General features: G+C 41.9%; 1 protein-coding gene across 24 annotated transcripts in view; it reads right to left on the bottom strand.

The window, feature by feature from the left end:
* Positions 1-27,134, bottom strand: part of CACNA1C (calcium voltage-gated channel subunit alpha1 C) — a 463,884-nt gene that overhangs the window by 180,909 nt on the left and 255,841 nt on the right. For all 24 annotated transcript variants that reach the window (XM_019288718.3, XM_019288713.3, XM_019288699.3 and 21 more), the window contains exons 4-5: positions 15,631-15,770; positions 8,590-8,729 (exon numbers count right to left, since the gene is read on the bottom strand). In XM_019288718.3, the coding sequence (XP_019144263.1) occupies positions 8,590-8,729; positions 15,631-15,770 (280 nt within the window). The remainder of the gene's footprint in view (positions 1-8,589; positions 8,730-15,630; positions 15,771-27,134) is intronic.

Consider the following 27,134-nt stretch of genomic DNA (forward strand, 5'->3'; position numbering starts at 1 on the left):
AACTCTCCTGTGTCCTGCTTCTGAGTCAACTGCTACCCAGTGTGTGTGTCAGTCACATCTTTGGGACAGGAGGAGAAAGAGAATGTTAGAAAGTCCCATCAGGTCAGCAACACATTAATAGACAGTTACTTTAGAGAAAATGAACAAAGCACTTCAAATCATTGCTTACAAGATCTTAAATGATTAAGCAATGGAAAATTCAGCCAACTGAAATCAAAGTATGCAGTGGCATTTGTTGTAACTTGTTGGGATGACAGCAGATGCAGTAGAGGTGTCATCTGGGAGAGGAGGTAAGAAAAACCCAAAGCAGATCATACCCTTAATACTTTGATGTGGAACAGCAAAATCTTCCCTTGCCCAGCACGGCGACAGCAGCAGCCAGCAATTACAAGCGAGCAACTGGGAGCCCAACACGATGCTGCTGGTACCAGTTAGCTACAGCCAGTACAGACACAATGCAAACTGTTCTGAGGAGACAGCAGATGGCATTCTTAGATTTTCAGATGCTTCAGGACAAGCATCTTGATGGCATGGGCTCTCTCCCAGACCTGTGCCCGACACCCATGCTGAATGAGAACTCTGGGCATTACTTGAAGAACGAATGGAAGGTACTAGAAATGACCAATCCATCCAGAGCACTTCTGGAAATTCTCTTACTAAGCCAAGAGAGAATTCTTTTACTATCTCCCTGTCTGCTCTTTGATGTCAGCATGGGGTTTGTTTTCTTGATTTGGAAGGGACTGCCTACACCCTGATGTGGTCCCACATTACGATATTGGGATTTTTTCTGTTGTGAAGACATGCTGAATGATCATGCCAGCATGCACAGTAACTGGTAGGATGGAGGCTGAGGCAGTTATTGGGTACACTTGTAGTCAGTGTTATTTTTAAAAGAGCTCATAGACAAGATCAAATAAATATTTCTCTGTTTTCATTGGCATTCCTTAAAATATGAGAGAAATCTTTATTGGAGCAATAATGTGCCTCTATGAGTAATCTTCCTTAGCAAGATAAACTCCTCTTTAGCTTCTGCTACACAGTCAACTTCTTCTGCCATAAATGACATCATTCTGCAGGCTGTACCTCTCAAAAGGAAGCATGCTTAAGGTCCTGATTGTGAATCCCTACTCACAGGAATGATCTTTACCTAAGGGAGATGCTACACTGGAATCAAATTATTCCCTTGAGTAATGGTGACCTAAGGCAATAAAGGACTTTGCAAGCATGTGTAGAGTTTGCAGTTAACTATGAAGAAACAAGCCTAATGAGGACATTTGGTTCAGACTGTTCTATCCTTTCTAATCCACTCCCTCCCCATCTGTAATGAAAGCAAAACAAATTGGCTACTTGAGATTAAAAACAGCGAGGCAAGGACATGGGAAAGGTGGTGCAACTTGTCCTCTCACGGTGCTGTATGTGCCAGAGAGATGGCACAGAGGGTTGAGAAGTCTTGTTCAAGAATGAAGGAGAATGTCAGGAATCTGCCTGAGAGCACGTTTGTTACAGCTCCTGAACCCCAAGAGAAAAGGAAGGAACTGATCTTGGCAAAAACTAACATAATTTAATGTAACAACAGCAAAAGGTAAGGCAGAACTAATACTTGGAAGCCAATTTTTGCCTAAAAGTGTTTGAAGTAGTTCCCTGTGTTGTCAAGAATTTTTATCTCCTAGGTTCAGTGGCAGTAAACTGCCAAGTATCTTGTTTCCTCCTTACAAAGCTTACTGTATTCTTTAGTTCCTACCCACAAACCTTTCACACCTGGGGAGGTCTGATCAGGCCACTTCTGCTCTCTCCTCCCACTGAAGGCAAGCCACGATCCTCCCCTGGTACGCAGCTCATAGCATAACCTCACGTGCAGCAGGAGGGCAAATTTAAGTCCCTTGCTCCACCAGTGACAGTGAATAAATGCAAATCACGTGCAAGTCACCCCTGTCAACTGTACTTTGCTACAGGCATATACATTTTAAAAGAAAGTGGACTTCCTTACTGCCAGTTAGTATTTCCTTAATACCTGCTATTCAACATACAGAAACAGTCAATAGCTCACATTTCTTTGCCATATTCCAAAAACACATGGTTATCAAAAGAGAAGTCATTTTGGATTCCTTGGATTCCCTGTGTTTATTACCTCAATTACATTATTTCCTCAACTCTACAAAGTAGTGTTAATTTTCTTTCACAGTGCAGAATATAATGAGAAATTACGGTGGAAATGTTCGATTGGGCACCGAAAATAAAAAAAGCGAAGAATGCCAAATGCAAACCAGATAATTGCATTGAAAGTGCCTTGTTTCAACAGCTGCAAAAGGGAATCATTGCAATGGACTGAGCTGTGCTGTCTCAGTGGCTGGGAAGGAGGAGGGCAATCCCAGGCCTGGGTTGGACTAGGGTGAATGTCACCACTGCACACTGAGACACAGAGAGAGCTGACAACATCTAGGGCTGCTCTAGGTCCTGTCCTCACCCTCCAGCAAAGCTGTTTGGCAAACCCGAGTTGGAATCATGCTATGGATGAGAACAGTGTATTTTCCCTGGGAAAGAACATTTGAGGGTAACTAAAAATCACCATTTTGATCTCCCTGCTTTACACAGTCCAGGCAGAATGGAAGGTTCCAGGAGCAGAGTGCCTGCAGCAGGAACTGGGCTCTCTGCTTGGTACTCGATCCCTCCTTACTGGCACAGCCTTCTGCACACACCAGGTAGAGGGGCTCTGAAGATGTTTCAACTACAAAACCCAGTTCAATCTGGCTTCTCAAATAGTTCAGGTTTACAAGGACTATGCAAGAGAGAAAATGTTGAATCTCTTCCCCCCTGGTTAAGTGCACTACCTCCAAATCAGGTGTAGTGGAAGACAAAGTCTCTGCAACAGTACCAGTCTCTAGCTCACTGCACTAAGAGCTCTTCCTATGGGCAACAAGCATCAAACACCCATGTTACTATAAATCATTCAATAGCAAATTCCCAGTCCTGGAATCAAAGATGAGATAGAGCAGTTGCTTAGTCTTACATCAGGAAGACGACCATGGTGGTTCTGACAGGTCTGTGCTGTCTTAAACTCTCTAAGTTACTCTGTATTTTGCTATAAAAGTCCCCCCCATATTTTTCTTTCAGGGGGATGTATCTCTGAATTATGAGCCCATATAGACAGAATTCCCCTGTGATTTCAAATATTAGATTAGATCATATTCCTTGAAAAGGGGGAGAAAGATATTGCCAGTCTTAGTGTTAAGAACAGTCATTAGTGGAAAATGCAGACTACAACCTCAACATCTTGTAAGCATTTGAAAGCTTTTGCTCTCACTTCTCCACAAAAAAAAGCCCCCAGACTGCAATTTAGCACACACAATGTACCAAGGCAGTGTCCCACACAAAAACACCTAGACAGGAAAAAAATCCAGTCCTCTCACCCCTGTGATTTCCTTGCTTCATCCACCTGCAATAATACGGTGAATTAACAGCAAAGACAACTGGGTGACTTTGCCACCCCAGCATCTCTCAAATGAGCAAACCTTTCCTTGTGCATTACTCTCCCCACAGAGCCCTCAGGGTGTTTTTTACTTCTCATCTTCACTGTTACATGTGGTGAATGTGGCATCAAATATATAAACCTGGATGGCTCAGATCTGCCAGGACATTGTAAGGAAAGGCAGGACACTTTGCTACCTGTTACAAAGTTCAAAGAAATATTTTGATTAATGCCAGAGAGCCTGGGATAAGGATAAAAAATACTGTGATAATGAGAAAACACTGCAATAAATATGGGGTAGAGAACACTGCTGGGACTGAGAAAGCATTATAAATTTTAAAGAGAATTTCAGGGTAGATTACTAATTGCAATGAGAGAGATCAAAACCTAAAAATGTCTAAATTTTTCATCCACCTAGTCTGAAGGTGCCCAATTTTCTCTTAAGCTCAGAGTAATCATGGACTTAAACAGAAGTATCACTTTGAAAAATTATTTGCTGTAGTTAATTATTTAAATACACATAAAGGTAGTTATCTCCAGGCATTCACACCTAAAAATTGTGGTCTTATTTAACTCAAAAATGTACTCTGTCAGTTACATGCTGCTGTGTCACTGACAGAAGGACATTGCATTGTCATGGGAAGGGTTTGGCTTAGGTCCTTTTGCTCATACCCTCTCTTTCCCTGTTATGCAATTGCTGCATCTCCAGTAGACCATGTAAGTACTGGTGCTAGAGAGCTACCTACACTGCCTTTGAGTAACTCTCCTGCTACAAGACTCCAGTGAAGCTTGAACAGATCACAGGCTTAGCTTTTTATGGTTTTAAAATTAAAAAAAAAAAAAAAAAGAGAGAAATTATGGCAAGTTTTTGTTCCAGTGGAACAGTCAAGTTTCCTCTCTAGCTTCATTAAGGGTAGCAGGGTCTTCTGCCTACATAAATCTGTGTTGTCAGCAGAGGATCTCATTGAAAACACAACTATGGAGCAGAGTAGCTACTCAAATTATATGACTTCCAAATTGTCTAGAAGAGCTTATCAATTAAGTCTGGCAAATATCAGATAGACAACAACCAGTGGCAAAAATGCAGCTACATTAAGATGAAGTACAACATAAAGAGAACAAACAGAATGTACGAGGTGGTATAATGGAGCAGCATGAATAAAGGTGATAGAAATGGAATTTAATAAGTTAAAAGGGCACGAGCTAGCATGCGTAGGAGTAACTCATTGCCCTTTCCAATAGTCAGGAGTGATTTTCTTTTTTAATTGGATCATGTTTCTTCATTGCCCAATTGGATGTTTCTTTTTGCCCTCCTCAAGCACAAAATGTTTAAAACAAGTTTTAAAATATGTAATAACATCAAACCGAGAGAGAAGAGTAATCAACAGAAAACTCTTAGCACAAAGGGGCTGGCTTGATTCTGTCCCTAGAAAGCTTTACGATGCTTCACACTCCTGCCAAAGGAGATACTGGGTAAGTTTCCAAGACACTAAAGTGATTAAGTTTTGGTAGACATGCTGATTTTGCACTTGTCTACTTATGTCCATCAAGGGAATTGTTTTCCTTCTCTCTCCTTTCTCAAACCATTATATTGATCTTAATGCCACACATTAAGACAGGTGCTCCCACGCATGAGTGAAGTTTTTCTTACAAGGAGACTGCTTTGGTACTCCAGCAGCAAAGTTCTTTCAGTGACCAAAATAAAGCATGCACTGCAAGAACTGTGTTAAGATGACAGTAACAGAATAGTGGAACAGTGAAATCTGACCTCTGTATCAATGATATCAAGTGCTTAGGTCTCATTTTCAAAAGTGACTTAACTACGATGAAACCTAAATCATCCATGTACTTTTCAAAGTAATCACCATTAATCTACACGTTAATGCTGGCCTAGAAGGACTGGGTGTGGGCCATTTTTCCAGAAGCAGCAGGACTTTAAAAACAGTGGGGAGGGGAAAAAAAAGAGTTTGCTTAATTAGCTCTGAAACTCTATTTTGTACACAAAGCAGCTGCCAGCACTGGGATGAGAGCTGTGGGAAGCATCTAATCTACTGCTCTGCCACACACCTCACACAATCACCATAAGAACTGTACTGCTCACTCAAAAAAAAGTTTTCTGGAAAAGAACTCAAACTACTTTAAAACAAAATCTAATGCACAAAAAACCCCTCATACCAAACCCAATTGAATTTCTTGGAAATGTGTAAATACTTAACACTATTTTTGAAGTTGTACTGGGAACCCAAAGACATTCAGTTCAGTGCCTTTGAAGCCTTCTCCCATGATGGTGTTAGCTTTTTGTGACATGGATAAAAAATGTCTGTCTTATCTTTTGAACAAAATGTCTGTTTTCTTCCTTATGACAAGAGGTCTTGTGAATGTTCATACAACCACAAAGCGTAAAAGTGTCATCTGTTCTCTTAAAGATTATGAAATATTGATATGCCCACAACCATCATCCAGATGTAGTCTTCAGGCTTTGTTAAATTCATGATCTCAAACCCTTTTGATTTTAGGAGGCGCTAACGTAATCTGGGGCCTTGGACAGTTTGAGCCTAACAAAGATTGTCAAAGGTACCTTTTTGCTTGTCTGCCCGTGGGTGAACCAGCTTTGCTTGCACATGAACCATTTATTGCACTGGACAGTCCCCCATTTCTTGGTTGAGACATTTATTGGCAAGAGACAGCCAAGTCCCAGGAATTAAGCATGCATGGGACTTGGAAAAAAGGGATTGTGAGTTCTTAACATCCCCTGTCCATCTATCTGAAGCTGTCAGATTGTCGTGTTGACCTAAATGTCCAGCACTGGTAGCCAAGAGGAGACATAAATAATTAGAAGCCACTTCTGGAAGTGTTAAATCTTGAACTTTTGTTTCCAGCTCTTGATCCGCAAAAGACAGACACCAGTGGTTTACTTCAGAGGGCAACTAATATGTCTTTCCCCCACCTCAAATCAAACTTATGTGGAAACTCTCTATATGCTAAGACAAGTCTTTAAATGCATGAACCTGAATACAAAACATGTCCCTCTTAAATTGGATTATTTCCTATGGATTGAGCCAGAGAGAAAAAAACTCACGTAAACTGCTTGTGACTCAGAAAAAATTATTCCATGCTGCAAGCCAACCTCTCCACCTCAGACAACCTATTTCCCAAGACCAATCCTAATGAATTTAAGATTTGCATGCAAAAATTCACCATGTGTTTCACAAATTTGTTTTATAGGAATCATTGTGCTTTACACACTTTTTTCCAAGTAGTGGCAGTTAGATCTGGACCTCAAGCCAAGCAGCAGATGTTGGAATTTCCATGCAGAAGGCGGCTGCCAGTGACCCAGAGGATCCCCCTTACTAAAGAGATGCTGCTTCCATACAGAGTCTGTTAAGTGAGAAGGAATTGCAGCGTATGTTACATTCATGTAATTTTAGGACAAATCTGTGCAGGTTTTCTTCCTTACAGGGGAAAAGTCTTGTGCATTTTAGAAGGGCAAGGAAGCAAAAAGCATTTCTTTAGAGATAGCAAAACACTGCAAGTGCAATATTGGTAACTCACCCACTGGTGCTTATGGTGCCTCAGGGACAGAACTTGAATGGGACCTGAGACTTGACTTCTAAACCTCTGCACTAAACTTACGTAAGAATGTAATCCTGTAATGTGCTATTTATGGTTAGCTCAGGCAATCTTATCTAAAAGGCCTCATGAGAAGAGTTATGCTCTAATACATATGGATGCGATAACATCTATTCTAGGCTAATCAACAGGCATTTGTACAATTAAAAAGTGCCCAGTCAAGATTGAGGCTGTATTAGCTACAGATCTCAGTAGGCTTTTTAAAGCCACGCCAGCCCCCAAGAAGCCTGGTTTAACAAATATGTCCCTAGTCAGAAGCAGAAGGATTAACAGAGGGTATCTGTCAGGTGAAGTTGATGGTTTGCTTGCTTCACACTGCACTAGCATTTTGTTGCCCAGACCAAATATTTGTTAGGCTGCACCAGGCTCCCTGTCTTTCTTCTGGTACAAATTAAATACTTCCCTTGATGAGAAAACTCACAAATGGACTGTTAGATAGTCTACACTGGGATTGAGATTGTATATGGATACGGATATGAACTGTGTCAGACTTGGTTCCCTCAGCTTCCTCGGGTCCTCCAGGAGCACCAAGCACACAGCTAAGCTCAGTCTGTGTCAGAACAACTGATGCCACAGAGTTTATGGCAACTCCACTCAAGGGTCTTGAATGACTAAGATAGAAGTACTCTAAGACACCAGCCTAGCAAGATCCTCAAATAAAAATAAACAAAGTGCCCCCTAGAGCTATTCTGGAGAAGATTAACTCCTTTTGTGCTTACTACATCTCTCTTTGCTATAAACGTGGAAAGCAGTGACAGTTTTCAACCACCTCTGTCTCCAGAAGGTAAACAGGTCCCATCCATAACAAGCTCTCAAGCCAAATGGTACAATCTTCTCACATTGTCATGTCCATGTTCCACCTCCACAATGGAACTACCAGACTTAGTTACTCATAGCTTCATTGTAAATAAGAAAATGGTTGAAAGACTATCAAAGGCTGCTTGAGGACTTGCTCAGAGGCATTACAAATAATTTAAGCAAATCGAGCTAACAGAGAACGTGAGTGTGTCATTGCCCTGCATTCTGTTGCTTCTAAATTGTTCCCAGTGCTCCTGATGTGAACATCACATGCAAAGAAGAAAACACATTTTTAATGAAAAAGTTCCTCTCCCTCCAAAACCAACACACATAAGCATACAGAATTTCCATCAAAGTCAAGAATTTGTAATACCAAAACTTCCCTATGATTCCACAAACCTTTAAAGGATTTTATGCTTGAAATCACAAAAATCCTGGATCTTCCCCTTTCGTTGTTTAAAAAGGTTGCACAATCAGACAGACATACCGTGAGATTTCCATTCTCTTCAGCTCTGCTTTGGTCATCCTTTGATTAATATCACGTTTATCACGAACACATACATTTCGAAAAAGTCTTCCCCCATACACCAAAAATAACCTGCAGCACGCTCTGTCTTCAAAATTGTTACACAAATTACCCCTGCCCCATGCCACACCACAGACATACTCAAAGGGAGAGCAATGGCATTACTTACTGGGAACCCCAGACACCAGCCGTAGTGGACGTAATACTCGGAAAGCCCGCAGTGCTTTAACATCGAATCCGGCACCTTTTCCTCCTATTGAATTCCCCCCATCTGCTTTGGTTGCTTGTTCTAAAATTGCACTAAAAAGCCTGCAAAAAGAAAGAGGAAACAATCTGTAGGCAGACAGCAAGGCTTGGGCTAAACAGGAACAGAGATCGTCACCATCATATCACCCAGACTATCTCACAGACCTGTGAAGAGTGTCACACCTCTCTCTCAACATTCACATATGGTGCAGGAGACACAGACTCTTCCCATATGCAACAGCCTATTGGTGATGTCTATACCATTTGCAAAACACTTGTTTCTGGAGCAGACATAAACGTGACATGCTCCTCCTTCATGATCCTCCATGGCTCCTTGCAGCCAGCTATGGGCTACCAACACTTTGCTCTCTTTATTAACCAATTATCCACCTTGGGGGAGAAAATCACTACCCTTAATTAAGCCAATCATTAATTATCTGCCACCCATTTTACAAAGAATTAAGATTCACCAATGTCACTGCAGGTAGAACTTGGTGCAAATTCGAGGACCCATCAAGGGCCAGTTTTAGATAAAGGACTATGCTCACACTGCGTGCTTGTGGATCCATTTGTAAATCCCCTGATGCACTGGCTAAGGAAAGTGCAAAACTGTAGGAGTCCTATTATTAGAATGTTTTTTTATACCAGCCTTTATGTTTTATCTTGGCTAATAGGAGTAGTTGCTTTAAGGAGAAGATGTCTCACTCAGAATGCATTTAAAAAGCAGAGCAAGGAAGAAAAGACAATGTTCTTTTGTAAAATACCTGAAGGCTCACCCTATCTGTTAATAAGAACTTGATTTAATAAATTAGCTTTCAGGAAGCAGCTTCCATTTTTCTGGTAAAACATTAGTACGTTTGGGGGAGGACAGATTCCTCATGAATTTGCTAATGATATTGCTTTCAGCCTTGAAATCCTCAGCTTGAACCCGGCCAAATTCAGTAGAGGTTAAAAGCTGTTCCAGCCTAAATGGATGTTTGGCACTCTGTAAAAAAGGCTTGTCTGGGAGAGGCAGAGACCCCTTGGCCCGTAGGGTGCCATGGAGGTACCACAGACAACTTGAAAGAAACTTCCTGGGATGCAAGAACCAGACTGGATGGGGCAGCCTGGGAACAGCAGTGGTTTCTCCTGCGGTGCCCCTGTCAGGATCTCACCCTTATCCCGACTGGCACATTCCACAGAGAGCCCCCAGACCATGGATCAAGCAGAAGCTGAGCTGGCTGGTGGCTTAACAAGGAGCTGCAATGCCTGCAGCCTGCAGATAAATCTTAGGGACAGGGCCACAAACACAGGGAGCTTGCCCTGGATAGCAAAAGGACGATTCATTTACTGAAGCATCTAAATCAACGCATTTCCCCCAGCACTACATCCGCACAAAAATGCGGATTAGGGGACTGCAAATGCGAAATTCCTTTCTTAAGCAGGTTTTTTTTTTTTTTTTTAAATCCATATTAGGAGTCTTATAAAACTTGTCAGATGTGACTGAGGAACTCCTAACTGGATCTATTCAAAGCCTCAACTTCAAGCACCACAGAAAGATTTAACAACTAGGTAACGAGCGTGGGAAAAACTGTGTGTGGGGAGGTTGGATGCTGAGTTTGTCGGTGTTGCAGACTGAGAAGCAGGATGCAGAGAAGACAAAAACAGAGCCCATGAGAAATACTGCATTGACTACGGATATCACAGAGAGAGACAAACAAGGGTTGAGGCAAAGAACGTGAATTATTGGAATCTATGTATTTCTTGAGCTGTGTACACAAATTATACAGTTGCAATTATCTGATGGTCTTCATAATAGAAACACTGTAGGTCAAATTTGGCCTAATGTATTTTCACTAAGCAACTGATTAAGCTCTAGCAACGTGCTCTGTTTCACATTCAAACATTTCTATCTTCCCAGTCCACAGAATTCCCATAATCGGTGATGAGTGACATACCTATACAACAGTCCCAGTCTCCTGGGATCCTCTGAAGGAAAAAGAATTTACTGCAAGAAGGCTTCTTATACTGTTTTTCAGCTCCAGACTAGGAATCTCAAGGAACACTGAGTCAGCAATTGTGCAAAACTGAGGGCCCATTTTCCTGATCCCCATTTGCACTGGCCCCCTCTTTTACCAAAGAGCAGCTCCTGGCATTGGGCACCAAGGCTGTTTCTGCTGCCACTTGTACAGTGACCAAACCAGACTGCTCTAGAATTCTGCTGCCCAAGCAATGTCCTAAATTAGTTCAGGAGGGGCAGAAACTCACCCATAGGATAGCTCACTCCTCTGGAGATAGAGCCTGCCTTCCTGGACCAGTGCAGCTCCACTGCAGGCCAGTTGGCCTTATTTGTGTGCTGCAGCACTGACGTGCTAAATGTGCTCTTTTGAGGTACCCCCAGTCACCTGCCTACTGCACCTCAGGAATAATTTGCAGTAATTCCTGCTGCTCCTCATTTAAAAACCTACATTTAAACTCGAATCCCATTACTCCTGCTAATCCTACTTTAATGCATTTACTCCATGCTTAATATCTCCCCTGTACTAATCCTGCTTTTTACCAATGCATTACAACTTCTTATTTCTCTCATTTATTTCACTCTCTTTGCCTTCAGTAGGCCAGACTGTGCCCAGTGTGGCCTACTGAATCTCTGCTCTGCCCTTCAAATTTATAGTACATCTTGTCAATTCTTCTTCTTTGTCCTCACCACCTCCCTCAATCAGGGCATGGGCACATATCCATGATGTACAGCTACAAAATGCTCTTAGTTTTTGCAGATAATATGTTTTCTGAGACTAAACCAGCCAGAGGGATGTTAAACTACTAATACAACAGATGAAGCCAGAGCCTTCTGTCTTACATCTGTATAGGAAATTCTGCTCTTTGATGAAAACCTTTTGGGAAAGTTTTCAGTAGGTGTGGTGGAGCGAGGTACAGTTCTTTCTCAGTAGGTGAGTTTGCATGCTCCAAGCACAGGGTGAGAGAACACTGTGCTGACAAAGAAATCAAAGTTTGATGGCACAAAAAATGCAAGAGAGATAATCTCTTGCAGCCACTGAAAATCTTGCCATAAAAAAACCCCCACAAAAACCAGACATCAACCTTATTTCCTTCCACCTAACTACTTTCTGCCAGCCTAAAATCATGGCCCATTTTCATTTGGGTATCATACTTCCCACTGATGAAGCACAATTGCATCACCTCAATTTCTGAATTTTGCTTGTGACACGACTACACCTTAACTAAATTCATCTGACAGACATGAACTATAAGAGCAGAAAACCAAATTTTTATCACACACATGTATGGACATGCTCCATGGTTTGTTTGGGGTTTTTTACAGCTACCTGTGATGTATGAAGCTAGCTTCGTTCTGTTTTTCTTTCTTATATTTTTCTATTTCCCTTTAGATATTTGAAATATCAAAAGGGTTTTCACTTTGCTAGGTGACCCCAACAGCAGCATGATAAGGCTGTAACCTGCTCTTCATCTCTTTCTCTGTGGGAGTACACCGTGATTTTTATAGCATAAAAAGAAGAACTTGTCAAGGGCCTCCAAAATACAAAAGAAAAACAGAGGGCTTGGTATTTCTAAGGCCAAAAATCAGCAGAAAAACATAGCTGAAAAAATCCTCTTAGGTATAAAAAAAAAGTAAAATACAAAGGGTTTTTTCACAGTGTTTTACATTTCACCTGTGACTTGTGAGTGTGAAAATGTTTGGATCTGCCCCCTAGAAACTCCCCACAGGTCTTCAGAAAGACATAAACTGTCACCACATTTTTCAGCCTGCTCTGACTTCAGATCTTGTCCAAATATCTTCACTGCTTACCTTCCCAAGTAAGACTATAATACTGCCTTTCAAATTACACCACCCTTTTTTCTGGCAGAAGTTACAGGTCCTTGGAGAATGACTGTGCTTGGCAGACAAGCCACAGCACTACCAGGAAAGACAGATACTCTTCTATCACAGTATTGTCAAGCTGGTCTTCTCTCAAGAGAAATTTCCTAACATTAAGGGATGTCACTGTGATTCCTGAAAGTTTTGGTGTTTTCCTAAAGAGGAACAGCAAAAATGAAGGAAGTGGGAGACAATTTGGCTAACCATTAGTGTTTGTGGGCTGTGCCTCATTGAGCAGTTTAGGGGTCTGGTCTCTACTCTTAACTAATAATGTTGGTAGAGCCTCTGATTGCTACCCTCACACAAACGTTCTTTGAAGCAGCATTTAAAGTGCTGCTATGGCAAGGTCAGAGACTATTCAAAGAGAAGCCAGAATCAAGTTCTAAAAGATATGGCTGATGAATAAGCTGGTCTCCCACACTTCAAGAATGACAAGCTGCTGCAAACCTACAGGTCTAAAGCGCATCCTTTTGCCAGAAAACCTAGCAGTTGTGTTCAGTGCTTCCCTCTGCTGCTGTTGCATATTCCTGTGGCCTTGTTAGAATCACTGACTCTAAAATCCCTTTGGATACCAGGGGACCTATCGTCAGAAGGCAGGGGAGATTATACAGGCACACTGTTATGAACATTTTTTACAGGAACTGTGACTCCCTTCTAAAATTTATACCCGGTCCTACATGTGTCCATTTTTCTCTTACTCTACCGATTAGTTCATTTTAAGGTAAAGAAAGACAGATGCCCTATTAGCTCTTGAAATTTCTATGTGGTGAGCTGGGTGTAGGTGGATTTGAAAGATCTAAAACTTTTCTTTGTTTTGCTCCTTTAACTTCCAACAGCACTTGAAGAAGTGCTTCCCACCCGGCCTATGTTCTGTAGCAAAGGCATTCACCATTGAAAATGAAGATGATTGGTAAGGCAGAGCAAACACAAATGGCAACTACAACAGTTGTACCATCCTTTGCCCCACACACCAAACAGATCCCTCTGCCCGGTGCTACAGCTGTGTTCAAATTACTCAGCTTTCCCCAATAGCTCCATTGACAGGCAGAGAAAGGCACCACAGGGAAATGTTATCAGCACTTGCTTTCTTCCTCCTTCCTCTCTCTCTTCAAAATCTATGTTAAATCTTTTCCATGGGGCTTCCTGCCTGGCAAAATATTCAAATACACTGAAGTTTAAACATAATGTCACTGAGGGATTTCAGACAGCCCCTAGGAAAAGAGGACAGGGCAGGAGAGGAACAGATGGTATCACCACGTAGATTTTGCAGAGGGGTTGTGGAGAGGAAAAGCAGAGCACCAGCCTTGGCTGTGGTACTGTACGAGTGAGTTTAAACAGATAAACATCAAAGGAACCCATCCGGCCTTGAAGTGAATCTGTCACTTGAGATTGTTACTATTCAACAGAGACCTTGGGGTCTTGGCCATGTTTATTATACTCATGCAATCCTTCCCCAGTTACATTTTTTGTTCCCCATCTAGTGACTAAGAGCTGCTGGAGGCAAAAGCAGATAGAAGAGCGGAGAGCTGCAGCTTCTGTCATTGGCAAGGGAATTAATTTCAGCCTGAATATCGTCTTGCTGATTAACTGCCCTAGTAGGAAAATTGAAAAGGACTGTACTTAAACGAGATGTAATGCTGCTCTCTCACAGTCCAATGGAAAAAGAGGGAGGTAATGTGTCCTCTCTTTAAAATGCCTCTTTCTCATAAAAATGAAAAGGGAATAATCACATTGACGGGAGTTTTGTTCTTCAATGTTTCTTCAACTTAGGCAGCAATTTCCAAACAGGTGAGATATCTGAGGGCATTCAAAGGCAGAACCAATGATGGAATTGGACATCAATACCAGGGGAGGGGGTGGGGATTTTCCAATTTTCAGGTACTGATATGCTATGGGATCCTCTGTGGGTAGGAACAAAGGAGAAGCAGAGTGGACATTGCAGTAAGGAGAAGCTTTATGTCCACATGGAGGCAGAGAGGTCTTGAGACTAAGAATAGGCTTCAGCCTGTTCTCCTTCCCCTTCACTGGGAATTCTCCTTCCACCCACTTTTATCCATGGTGACGGGAAGTGGGAGGTATTGGGAAGCACACAGCAGTTTGCTGATTAAATATTTTGGGGCCACCACAAAAATGGTCAGGAAAGCGGATTGGTTTGGGGCAGAAATTATGAGGGGGTTTTGATGACTAGGAGGGTCCCCTTTGACATTTTCCCTGTGAGCTGATGCAGGGTTTCCTTGGTAAAAGAGGTGAAAAGACTACAAGTTTTTGTGGGCGAAGAAATTCTCTAACAATGGAGCAGTGGGAGGATGGGACAAATTATTCAGGCAAAGAAATACTTGTTCTCTTTGTCTTCAGTGGTAGTTTATCCTTCACCTCTTCCCTTCAACAACCACAATTTCAATCACTTGCTTATCTCTTACCCTCAGGTAGAAAAAGCAGAAGCTGTATTATTTTGCTTTTATTCAAATAAATTAAATGCCAAACTTGAAAAACATGGAGGGGAATAAGAGAATTAGAAAGGTTGCAGCTCAAAGATGCAATTTGACCTACAATAGTAAAACTAGTCTTTAAAAAGGTTAAAAGATTAAAAGGGGAAAAATTAAAAGCGTTGAAATCACCAGCTGAGCAGTGCAATAGAACTGAAGGATCTTACTTTTGTTTTCAAGTAGGAAGACCTGGGATTTAAATCTTTTTTCTATCTTTCAGAATGAGAAACATCAGTAAAAATTCACAAGATGGCAGAATTTATCTGTCATCAAACTCTTAATCTTAATTAGGGGATTACCTAGATACTGTTTTTTAATATTCATACAGATTTAAAACCAAATGCATTTTCTTGCAGTTAAGCATATTCAGGCAATTGACTTTATCCAACAGCTTTGGATTGCTTTCTCTTTTTATCCCTGTTCCCAAAGAGCAGTTTAATTTCCCTGCAAGCCCTTAAAACGGTGTTTGTCGGAGGAACACGGGACAGCAATGTCTAACATCACCCATATGTAATAAAGTATTCACCCACCCTCGTGCTCCCAAAGGTTGCCAGTATCCCCATGTGGACAGGGCCTTGAAAAACAAACTGTTGGTACTCACCCTACTACCACAATTATAAAATCTAGTAAATTCCAGCCATTGCGGAGGTAAGCGTTGGGGTGAAAGAGAAGTCCGTATGCTATTACTTTTAAAAATGCTTCCACTGTAAAAATTATGAGAAAGAGATATTCCACTCGTTCCTGGGGAAGATAAGAGAACAAGAGAGACAAAGGTTAGTGAGTGACAAATCATGGAGCAGGATGTTTTCTTTTGTCCTAGTCCAGCCCTGCAGCCTCCAGCTCACTGACTGCCACCTGGGTACACCTCCCACTCTCAGCTTGCTGCCCAGAGGGCTCTGCTCCTCACTCTTGCATGGCCTCCAGTCACTCTGGCACTACAAATGGCAATAAATTTCAGTTACATTCTGAAATTTGCTGCCCTTGCCTTGGCAGGGAGTGACCCCTGCACAGGTCTGTGCCAAGCAGGAGGGGAGAGGGTCGACAGGAGCTTCCCAGCCCTCAGCTCTCTGCAGCGCACGTGGGCAAATATTGTCAGCCATCAGGATGAACTGCATCTGCCTCTGGAGAGGAAACGTTGCTGCATGCAGTGCTGTGGAGAGAGATGGGGAAAAAATAAGAGGAGCCCACCTGAGACTGATGCATGTGTCAAACTGAGCCTTCTTTGGGATTCCCTTTTCTGTTGCTGGGGAATAAGTAGGCTGAATATTGGTGATAAGTGATTCACAGATCAGGCTGACTAACGCTAGAGGCTTTTAGTCATCCTGTCAGAACTGTACATATCCCTGTGAAATTCAGGCTGCAATTAAGCATCTCCAAACAAAGGCACTTCCAGTTACTGTACAGCCCGATTTAGGACAAACAAGCAGGCTTTTGGAGTCAGTGCACAGGCTCATCATCTCTCGTCCTTGGGGTTTTTAGCCCCAAGTGTGGAATAAGGATAGCAGTACTGCAGAAATGGTAGGGATCTCCACCTAAGTAGGAGGGAAACTGCAGCATTAGGTAATCACTACACAAGTGCTGCGTGGCAAGCTGAGTGGGAGATAAGTACGTGAAAACTAGATGACAGCAAAAGGAGACCAAGTCCCTACAAGGTTAAACTACAAAGTTATTAAAAGTTCTCACTGAAGGAATCAAATCCGAGATAAATGCAAATTAAAACGTCCTAGGCATTCCTGTCATATCTTAAAGGATACCCAGCACAACAGTCAGACAGGTCACTCGTTTTCTTTTCAGCTCCAAATTGCAACTGCCCTGTTCCTCTGTCCAGCTGAATGCATGTATGGCATTTTCATATTATACAGCACTGTAAAATGAGCAGGATTACAAAAATATTAATTCCATCATTTGACAGCTGCCCATTTGAATATCTTCCATTCAGCTCCAGGTAATTAAGAACTCTCTAGAAGCCTGCAGATCAAAACCAGCCATTGCCAGTTCATCTGCATGTTTACATTAACGTGATATTTTAAATGGCTGAGAAACTCCATCTGACAGTAGCAGGCACATGTTTGTGCTTTAAAATACTGCTGGCTTCCCTCAGACAATGCTTTCCCGATGCCTGCAGTATCCCCCAGTGCTCAGTACAAGGAACACCTAAAAAAAGAAAAAGTGTCATTCTGCAGTTATCTGATCCAGTAGTAAAGCTTTTGAACACACCCACAGCAGAGAATTTGTCTGTCATTGTCCCAGATGGAGACACAGCAGCACACTAAGGATTTCCCTTCCCTTGAACTCAGAAAAGGAAACAACAGCATACAATACTATGTTCCCAGCTCTACAAACAGTAAGTGCTTGCAACCAGGAGTCCAACCGTGGTCCTGGGCACAGGAAGGAGCTCCATGATGGCCTGCACGCTCCTAGAAGGGACCGACATAGCGGCCCTTATCCTTCCACTACAGCTGAGAACTGAACGAGTACCAATACACAAGTCACAGGCAAACAGACCCAAATGATCCGTCTCCATGCACACATTTGTAAAGTAGGACCAGCTATTGTGAAATCTCTCAAACAAAACCCAAAAGATATGGAAAATGAGCCCTCGAAGGAAGTCCATGCAGTCTTCCCAGCTGCCCTGCACCTTTGTGCTGCCACATGGCTCTGCCAACACGGCCCGAGGCACAACCCCATACAGACAGCTCGTGAAAGCTCTGCCTCATGGAGCAATGCCCCACGTCTGAAAGGACAAGTTAAGCCTGCGTAGAGATTGGAGAAAGGTAAAAATGGGCTCTGAGGGGGAAGAACCTGCCCTGAACTGAGGATGGGAGTAGGGAGTGCTGTGCCTGAGATGGACATGGCCTCATTAGTGCCAAATGAACACCTTTGAGGATGGAAACAAAGATTTCTCTCATGGCAGCCCAACCCAATAATTAGTCTTTCTCAATCCCTGTTTCAGCCAGGGGCTTTCCACAGTTGAGGGCAGACTCCCTTTCCCTCCCACAAAAAAGGGCCAAACTGCTCCTCATTCTGCCTTTGAGGCTGCCCTGCACACTCAGTTCATCTCCCTCTATAAACACACACGGGCTCATGACAAAGCGTTCCAGGCCCTAAAACCAGCCTTCCCCTAAAGCCTCTCTCAGTAGCTGCAGCTCAGTCTCTACAAGGGGATGTGGAGGAGCCCACCCTCTTGTTCAACAGCTCCAGGTCCCATTAGCAGCAGGTGGGCAGAACAGGTGAAGTGGAAGGCCTAAGGCTGATCCCATGCCCAGCAATTCAACAGCAAACACTGTCATTGGCATCCAGGGACAAACGCTGCTGCCAGCTCTGCCTGGCTCCGTGCTGCACAGCCACAGCGCTGGGCAGGCCTGCCTGGCCAGCACAGCCTTTCCACTCCATGAATTTCCCTGAAATACCTCTACTAATGCAAGCAAAAAAGTCCATGGAAGCAAAGACTTGGGAAAATTCTGGAACCCCTTTTTTTTTCTTTAATTACTATTTTAAAAATATTTACTGCTGCACAGAGCAGACAAATATATCAACAACTAACGTGTTCCATTTGGCTGGGTTTGGGAGCCTCATACCTTTTCTGTCTTCAAAGATGCCTATGGGACTACAGACACTTTTTGTTATCGTAATAAATGCTGCTTGTTGAACCATGTCATTGAGGTAATAACGTGCCAAAGTTTTGCACACGCGTGTATGTACACCTACACATTGATATATACATATATACATACACAACTACAAGCTGTTTGAATAAATTCCTTACAGTCAGCTAAGGTGGAAAGATCCATAAAAAATAAAATTCTATAAAAGCTTCTGAAATTAACATAAGACACAGAATTTTGAGCAGAGGATAGATTTTATGATCCTCTGCACTTAATTTAATGATTTCAGGGTCTTAAACTGAAGGAAATATACTGCTGAGATGAAACAGTGCAGCTGCTCCAAGACCATTTCAGAAAACTACTCCTGCACAGACTCAAGAAGAATTTGAAAAGCCTACTAAATAATTTGTGTCCCCTTTTCTTCTTACACTATAAAACTAAAGAGCCTCTATGAACACAGCATAACTCAGTAATGACATGGCATAACTGAGTTCCCCGGAATGTGGATTGCAGTCTGAATTCTGATGCCACCTTGCCCAGTGAGCCCAGAGATGTGACTCAGCCACTCCCTGCCTCAGGTTAGAAGTGACAGGACCGTCTCTCACCCTTAGCAGCCACAGAACAATGAATCTGCCTCTGCTAAATGGGCGTCTGCACTTCTGACTGCTCATTTGAAGCTTTGCTCTCACAGATCAGGTAGACCAGGGCCCAGTGTTTCAATCTCCCAAGGGACACAGCACTGCAAAGCATCCATCATCCCAACTCTTCTGAGAACATAATTTGATACAATTTCAGAAGAAACCAAGCTAGACAAATACTGGTATTTCTCTTTGAGAGAGTTCCCTGCTGACAGGAAGGGAGGCAGCTGAGCACTACTTTTATGGGACTGAAAGGAGATAGCAACAGCATTGCCCCTTGAAACACTAATCCAAACCACAGCATCAAAAGAGAGGGAACTTTGGAGCTGTGAGAAAAAAGCAATAGTATTTTTATATTTGTCTCTTAGAAGTGGGAACTACGATCATGTGGCTGAGGGACATGAAGCATACTGCAGGCTGTAGAATTACAAAGCAGGAGCTTCCTGCTTGGACAACAGGGACATAAATGTTTTGAAAACCAAAGAAAAAACACCAACAAAATAGGAGTGGAAGAAGAGGAAGGATAAAAGTTTTAGAAAGCGGGACAGTCCCTGGAGCACACATGTTCTGGGGCTGGCTTTACGCCTGCTTGATTTTGTGTTGGGGTTTTTTTTTGTGGGTATAGGACATGAGCATCAGCTGCCCTAGCTGATAGATTAGCCAGCACTAACACTGCCAAGAAACAAGCTGTACATCATCTTACTCTTAACAAGGAAACAAACATTAACTTACTGTTAAGGCTTTAAGATATATTACCAAAAGAGGATTACTGTATTATGTATGAAACCTCTCTAATCCCATGTGTCGTCCAAAGAAGTCATAGGTTTGGGTTTGTTTATAATTTTTAAACTGTGGCTAATGTCATCTTGGGTTCATAAAAGGAGCGTGAAAACAGGAAATCCGAGGAAATTACTGTAGGGCATTTCTCCTGTCAGAAAGTGAGCAGACCAGTGCTGTTTCTGAGAAATGGTCATCAGAATGATTCACTATATCTTGATCCCAGCTCTCTAAACTCCATCCAGCCAGCAGCACTGCTTGGTTAAAACATTTTCTTTGCAAGAAAGATGAAATCATGATCAGGTTCTTGCATTTCATATGCACCAGTCTAAAGAGTTTACAATCTAAAATTCAATCTCTAAATGTTTCCTCAGACTTTGCTGTCTCTCGCTACTTGCACTCTGATCAGCTTGCTACAAACCCTGTTTCAAAAACTACAGTTTATACGTTTGAGGTAATGAGTCACAAGCGCTGTGCAGTTAGAACCTTTATGGAGCTGCCTGTTTGACCCCAGTTACACCTGAGTCTGCATTATTGTCCCCTCAAGCTTCCTTAAACATAAGAGAATACATTTCTTCAGTAATGCAAATACCCAGATATCCAAGGAAAACAGCAGTATTTTAAGGGCCTCTGTCATATAGGATGTTTTGGCAAAGTTTGCGTAAATAGGCGCTGAAAGATACGAATCCGAGTGGAAGCACTCAGACTTTTCCCTAGTAGGGAAAACAATCTTTTCTGGCACTCAGTAAGGAGACTGAACTGCAGTGCTGGGAAAGACGGCCCGGAGACTCCTTGAAAAGAGGTTCCATGATTCTTGGATTAGGGGTTATGATCACTTCTGAGTATGGATATCCTCGCTGTACGCATATGGCTAACCTGGAGACTACTGCTAACGTGAATAACTTTGACCTTTGGTGAGGAAGAGCCACATGTGTGCACTTAGAGGATCAATTCAATAAAGAATTTAAGAGAGGTTTGTTGACAATGAGTTACTTCTGAGTGTACTTAGTTACTCAGGAGACATTTTCAGCTAAGCACACATGAAAATATACAAGCATGTGAGGGAATAAAACTTAAAGGAAAGAACATATTTGAATTTTTTTTTACATTTCTCCCTAAAATTACTGTCACTGCAAAAAAAAGAGGTCATATCCATTTGATGGAGAGAAAGGGATGATAAGGTGTCATACTGCTGAACATAACTCAATTTGCTGTTACTTCTGGTCCTAAAACACAACATCCCTTCTTCTACATGTTCCCCAAAAAGAACAATCTGAAAATTTAAGCAAAAGAACACTATCTAATTTTACCTGACAAAGCAAGCCCAAAGAAGAAAGTGGGTGACTACCACTGAACTAAAGATTAACACACCATTTTGGTAAACAGAAGTCAGAAGTGCTTCTGAGAAGTTTAAATTCCAAATACGATCAAATATGATTCAAACGCTGCCTGCTCTCCACTCCAGCCAAAGACGGTGTCAGGCTTTCAAATGAGCAGAGTTAAATTCATACCAAGCACTGCAGAAACACCAACTTTTAATCCTGGTAAATGGGGGATTCTCTTTACAGGTGTCCAACACAAGAAGGATAAATGAGAGACAGAATTCTCACTAATATGAAAGAAGGAATTATAAAACAGGAATACAGTGCAAGCCAGCCTTCAGTACTTTATAATTCACAAGGTGCCCACGATGTATTTAAAGAACTTCCCCTGAAATGAATAGAGGAGAGAACACAAATAGTTTTAAATGACCATGGGCATCATACACGTGCCCTGTACTCCGGGGTCCCTTGGCAAATCAATGAATACTTCACACGCATAACTCTTTTGCAGAATTTAGTCTATAAGGTCTTTATTTTTCTCAGAGCACTTTGGCAAGGATCAAGCTGAATTTATGTACAGGTTTAGTGGAACTATGCTGTGTGTCAGAGTCCAGCTGTGATGCAGAGCCAAGGTAGAGGGGGTCAATCCCCTGTGCTCGTTACCTTGTACAAACACACCTTCCCTTCCAGTCAGCCACGAGTTCCTACTCACCCAAACCAGAACGCAGATGATGAATGCCCCAGCTGTTCTGATTTGTCATCGTTTCACCTACACTTTTCACTAACAGAGGGTGGAAAACCAAGCCCCAGGTATACAGAATAATGTAATTATTGGGAGTCCTGTGTTTCAGAAAGGGGTGACATGCCAATAACATTTGGATAATGATACAAGAGGACTATTATTTTAAAATATTTATACTAGAGAAGATTTTGAACAGCTTGATTAATTTTGAAGATGGTCCTGCTTGGAGATAGAATTTAAACTAGACAACCTACAAAAATCCCTATTCAGCTTATATTTTTTCTGAGGCTCTATATGCATGTTTTATAACTCTTAATTCTAGTCCTCAGAATAATCTAACAAACTTCATATTTCCTTTCCATTGTACATTAATGCTTCCCACTGGGATGCCTCATTCTTCACAATAGAGTTGGTCAAGCACCTTTCTGGATATACATAAAGGATTATGCATCCATTCAAACTTAAAATCTGAACTCTGGTGCCAATTAGACAATGTCTAACACTTACAAGATTTTTCTTTACTGTCTTTGTCTAGCAACAGCAGAAATCTCTTGGGTGTTGTTGCTCAAGATTAATTTTTTTTTTTTTTGACTGAAATAGAACAATAGGATCCTGCCTATACATGTGTCAAATCCAGAGAATATGTTCCTTATGGGTTCAGATTTTCTTTGGCATGACCAAGAACTGAAGCCATACAAACAGGCCATGAACAAATATTCCAAACCGAACAGCTCTGAAGAGGCAAAGAGGGTTGTATCCTAATTTTTTTTGTTTTGGTCCACTGCTCTGATTAAACTGAAATGAACTGTCACTTTATATTCTGATCAGACCAATAAGAGATTACCCTTCTAGGAAGAATCAAAATCAGGGAAGGAAGCATAAGGTTTATGACTGAGAGAGCCTCATTTAGGATCTCTGGATAGAAATTAAAAGGTGGCAAGGTGTTGTGTTTTTACCATGCCTAGGAATTAAATTCACCCCTAGAAGAAGATTTTACTAGTTCCCTTTATGTATTTTTGGGGCAGTGAGGCACTTCAGTGTCTTCTTCCAAGGTTAACACAGCCATTAGAAACACCCCCATCAATTGTCCATGTACCAACCACTGATCAAGAGCAGGGCACCAGAAGCATCCATTTAAATCAGAGCAGCCCCAGCACAACAGCTGTATCTAATAGATCATCAGGAGGCATATGTGTCTCATCCACCTCCCAAAATGACTCTAATAAGTGAGAAGTTGGCTGCTCACCACGCTCAGGTGTCTGCACTCAATCACGTATGCAATGAAATACACAAGTCTAGCAGCCACAAAGCACTTCAGTGCTCCATTTTATTAATTTTTAAAATCATTATTAATCTTGAAAAAACATGCTAGTGTTAAATATGGAGTATTTTGTTGCCAGACAAAACTCTGTGTGTGTGTGTGTATCTCTGCTTTAGGAGGGATTCTAGAGAACTATCTAATTAAATAATGATTCATTAGGACAGTTTCTAAAAGGTCTTCTCCACAATGCATCATCTAAGCAGGACACACAGGCACACTTGCTTTTGGAAACAACCCATGTGACCTCAGCAACGACTGCTCTAATGATTTTAGTGTTTTGCACCATCTGTGAGCTGAGTCCTAAAGTCGCAGGTCTGGAGTTCTTATCATGACATCACTTTATCTGATCATCCTTTCACAATCAGTGCTTTCAGTACGTTATTTTTCAGAGTCTCTCAAATTCTTAGTGGTAGGCACAAAGCTTAACAAAGGTGAACCCCAACCATCCGACTGCTAAAAAGAAGTGACCCTGCCCCCGTGAGATTGATTAATTTCCAATCAATTACATGATTTCAGGAGCTGACCATTTAACTGCTTGCAATCAACATCATGGCAGCTGTGGTTTGTCTGCCTTACAAGCTTCGATTTGCCACATGAACAGGCACACTGAGAAACAAAAGATGACCAGAAATTGAGCCCCAAAATGAAGGACTGAATTCCCAACAGTTCCTCTGAAAATATACCCCGAGTGAGACTTTCTGTGTGCCAAGGATTTTTTACAATCCCCTCATGGGTAAGAGGTGTGGAAGAGTCGTGTTCCATGCCCTTAACTTAATGAAGAACCATTTCTCACAGAAAGTTGGGGTTTGTTTTGGTTTTTTTGTTGTGGTTTTTTTGTTTGTTTGGGGTTTTTTGGGGTTTTGTTGTTGTCGTTGTTTTGGTGGGGGCTTTTTTTTGTTTGTGTTTTTTTTTTTACTTTTTAAAAATTCTCTGTTCGTACAAAGTTCTGAATAATTCTAGTGGCATGCCAGGCTGGACTAAAATAGAGTCTTAATCAGGGAGAATTTTGCTACTAATTTTATTTGTCTGTAGGCTGAATTGCCCTCTTCTCTTTGTCTTTACAACTTCTCAGGTAACACTAAATAATTATAAACTTCCCCTAAACCCAGGTTGCAGGTGGCACACCCATGTGCTGAGCTGACAGAAGGGATGGTGGTGCCTCTCCCCCACAAGCCCTCGACACAAAGCACATTTCCAGAAGAGAGCAGCAGCCAAAGGAAGGAGGATTTGAGCAGCTCACATGGGGTGAGACCTCAGCAAACATGAGCTCCTCAATAAACCATGGACACATCCAGCACTATTTAGACCCTCTGTGGATCACTCTCAACCACTGAGCTAAGAGCTAGAGCTGCAAGAGAGCCCCTGCAGAGATCTGGCCCTGGACCTCTACTTTTACAGGCACAGGCTTTTTTTCTGACTGACCACCCAGAACAGCTCATCAAATCCCACTTTCGAAACATCTCTGTCAAATGCATTTTAACCCAATCACTCTTACACATTTTAGAATGCTTTAATTTATGTTTTTAATCTACTACAGTTCTTTTATAATTGTTTGTGCAGTGACTCCTGACAGGGAGTGCTTTATAAAAAAATTGAATTTATGACTATTTATAACCTCTCCCTCTTGAAATTTCTCAGCAAATAAATTGGTCCCACAGTTCAATCTTCCAGGGTTGGGGTTTCTCTGTACACATTCATACAGACACACAATGCACATGCATGAAAGAAAGAGAGAAAGAAACAGAGAAATGGAGTGTGTACGTGTGTATGACCTTTTCTTTCCATGAGTAATTTATGGGCATATTTAACATTCTGTTCACAGTGCTCCTGGCAGACAGGAAAAACACAACTGAAGGGGATGAAAATGAAAAGTTCTTGCAGCTTCTCCATCTCAGGCTCCATCCTTCTTTTTGTGGGACAAAGGTTTTCAGGTTTTGTTTACTACCCCTGAGTAAGTTTCTCTTCAGTGGCTTGCTGTTTGAGCAGACAGGACACATGAAATGAGGCAGCTATAAGGACCTTTGACAACCAGCACATAAAACTCATTTTATTTCCTTAATGGAAGGCTAATTGGTAATTAAAAACATGACTGTGACCTGTGCAGTACCCAGAGAATAGAAATTGATTTCGTTTTAAACAGATAAAGCTCCCAGGGCTGCAGCTCTGCAGAGTAGCAAGACTTTCTGGGCAAGGCAAGTGAAAGAAGCGCTTTAGTTTTTAGCAAGTTTTGCTAATTTAGGTAAACCAGGAAAACCCCAAAGAACTTTGCTAGTTCTGCAGTCCCTTGGTTGACTCCCAAGAGCCACTCTGCTGACCCTCACTGTAGTTGCTACCGATGTTGAGACAGACCCTGGGACAAGAAGCTGGGAAATGGAATTCGGATTCTTGCCCGGCCTCCTCTCGTCAAACCAGGGCATGAATTCTCATTTCTTGTAAGACAAGTGTGTGCTTCATGCTCCTATGTGTGTGTACTGTAAAGGGACAAACCAGTAATCTTACTGGGTGCCACCAGCTTCCAGGCAGCCAGCCTGGGGTACCCTGAGCCTGCAGGACTCTCCATCGGCCTCACAGGGCCCTCAGCAGTGCTGGGGTGGGTGCAGAGTAATGTGGGGTCACGTCATAACAAAATATTTGGATTTGCTTCAAACAAGCCAAACACACGGATCTGGGAATGTTAAAACATTTTGGTTCAATAAAAATGTTTAAACATAAGGCTCTGCTATTTCTGCACTGGAACTCTCTGAGAGTTTCCCTTTACAGGCAGTAGAGAGGGGGAATATTGCATATAGAATGCTTCCAACTTTTCCTTCTAATATTCAACAAAACCAAGCTTTGAAATACTGGAATTTTGTGGACAATGCCTGGAGTTCCACCAGCCTGACTTGCAAACCAGCAGGAAAGAAAATTGGAAAAAAAAGACAAACAGCTATGAAATGGGTTAATACATGCTAATGCATTTAATTCATTAAAAACAAGGAAGAAGGATTTCTAATTAAGTTCAGACACTAATAAAGAACAAAGATTGAGCCCATGCCATTTTTTGCAATTGAAAAGTCTGTAAATAACTATAGTGAGCACTAATTATCATGCCAGAAGAGAGGCATCCCATGTATCTGTATTTTCTTTTAGTGTGATAAACCCTTAAGACAATATTTATTCTTATCTAGAAAAACTTAAAATAAAAACTAAGAAAAATATTAGAGTCTGGACAGTGAGAGGTCAAGAATCTTATTAATATCCTATAATGTCCTTTAATTAAACTCAGCTTGATTATCTTCTGGCTAGTTTACAAAAAGGTGTATTCTTCCTCTGTTCCCTGGCTTCAGGGGTAGCTCTGTCTCCTGCAAGCGTTGCAGGCTGTGGGATCTCTGTCTAAAAGGAAAATTAGATTTCAGCTGGCCTATCTGCAAAAAATAAAAAAAGAGATCTAAATCCCACCCACAACCAGAATTCCCTTTTATCATTTAAGGCAAATTCTTAGACGCCCATCACTCAGGGGGGGCAATCCCAGCAAAAACATCTCTAAGAACTCAGCCAGATTTCCTCTACATCAGAGTACTGCTCAGGGCTGGCAAACATCCTGCCAAATGGACTCGAATTTCAATGATTTTGTGTTCACTTGATGAAAATAAGATGTTACACTCTGTGTTTTCACTCCCTCTGTTCCCAAGGCTCCCTTTCTCTTCAATCACCCTCAGGC

This window comes from Corvus cornix, chromosome 1A (assembly GCF_000738735.6).
Source record: "Corvus cornix cornix isolate S_Up_H32 chromosome 1A, ASM73873v5, whole genome shotgun sequence".
NCBI lineage: Eukaryota > Metazoa > Chordata > Aves > Passeriformes > Corvidae > Corvus > Corvus cornix.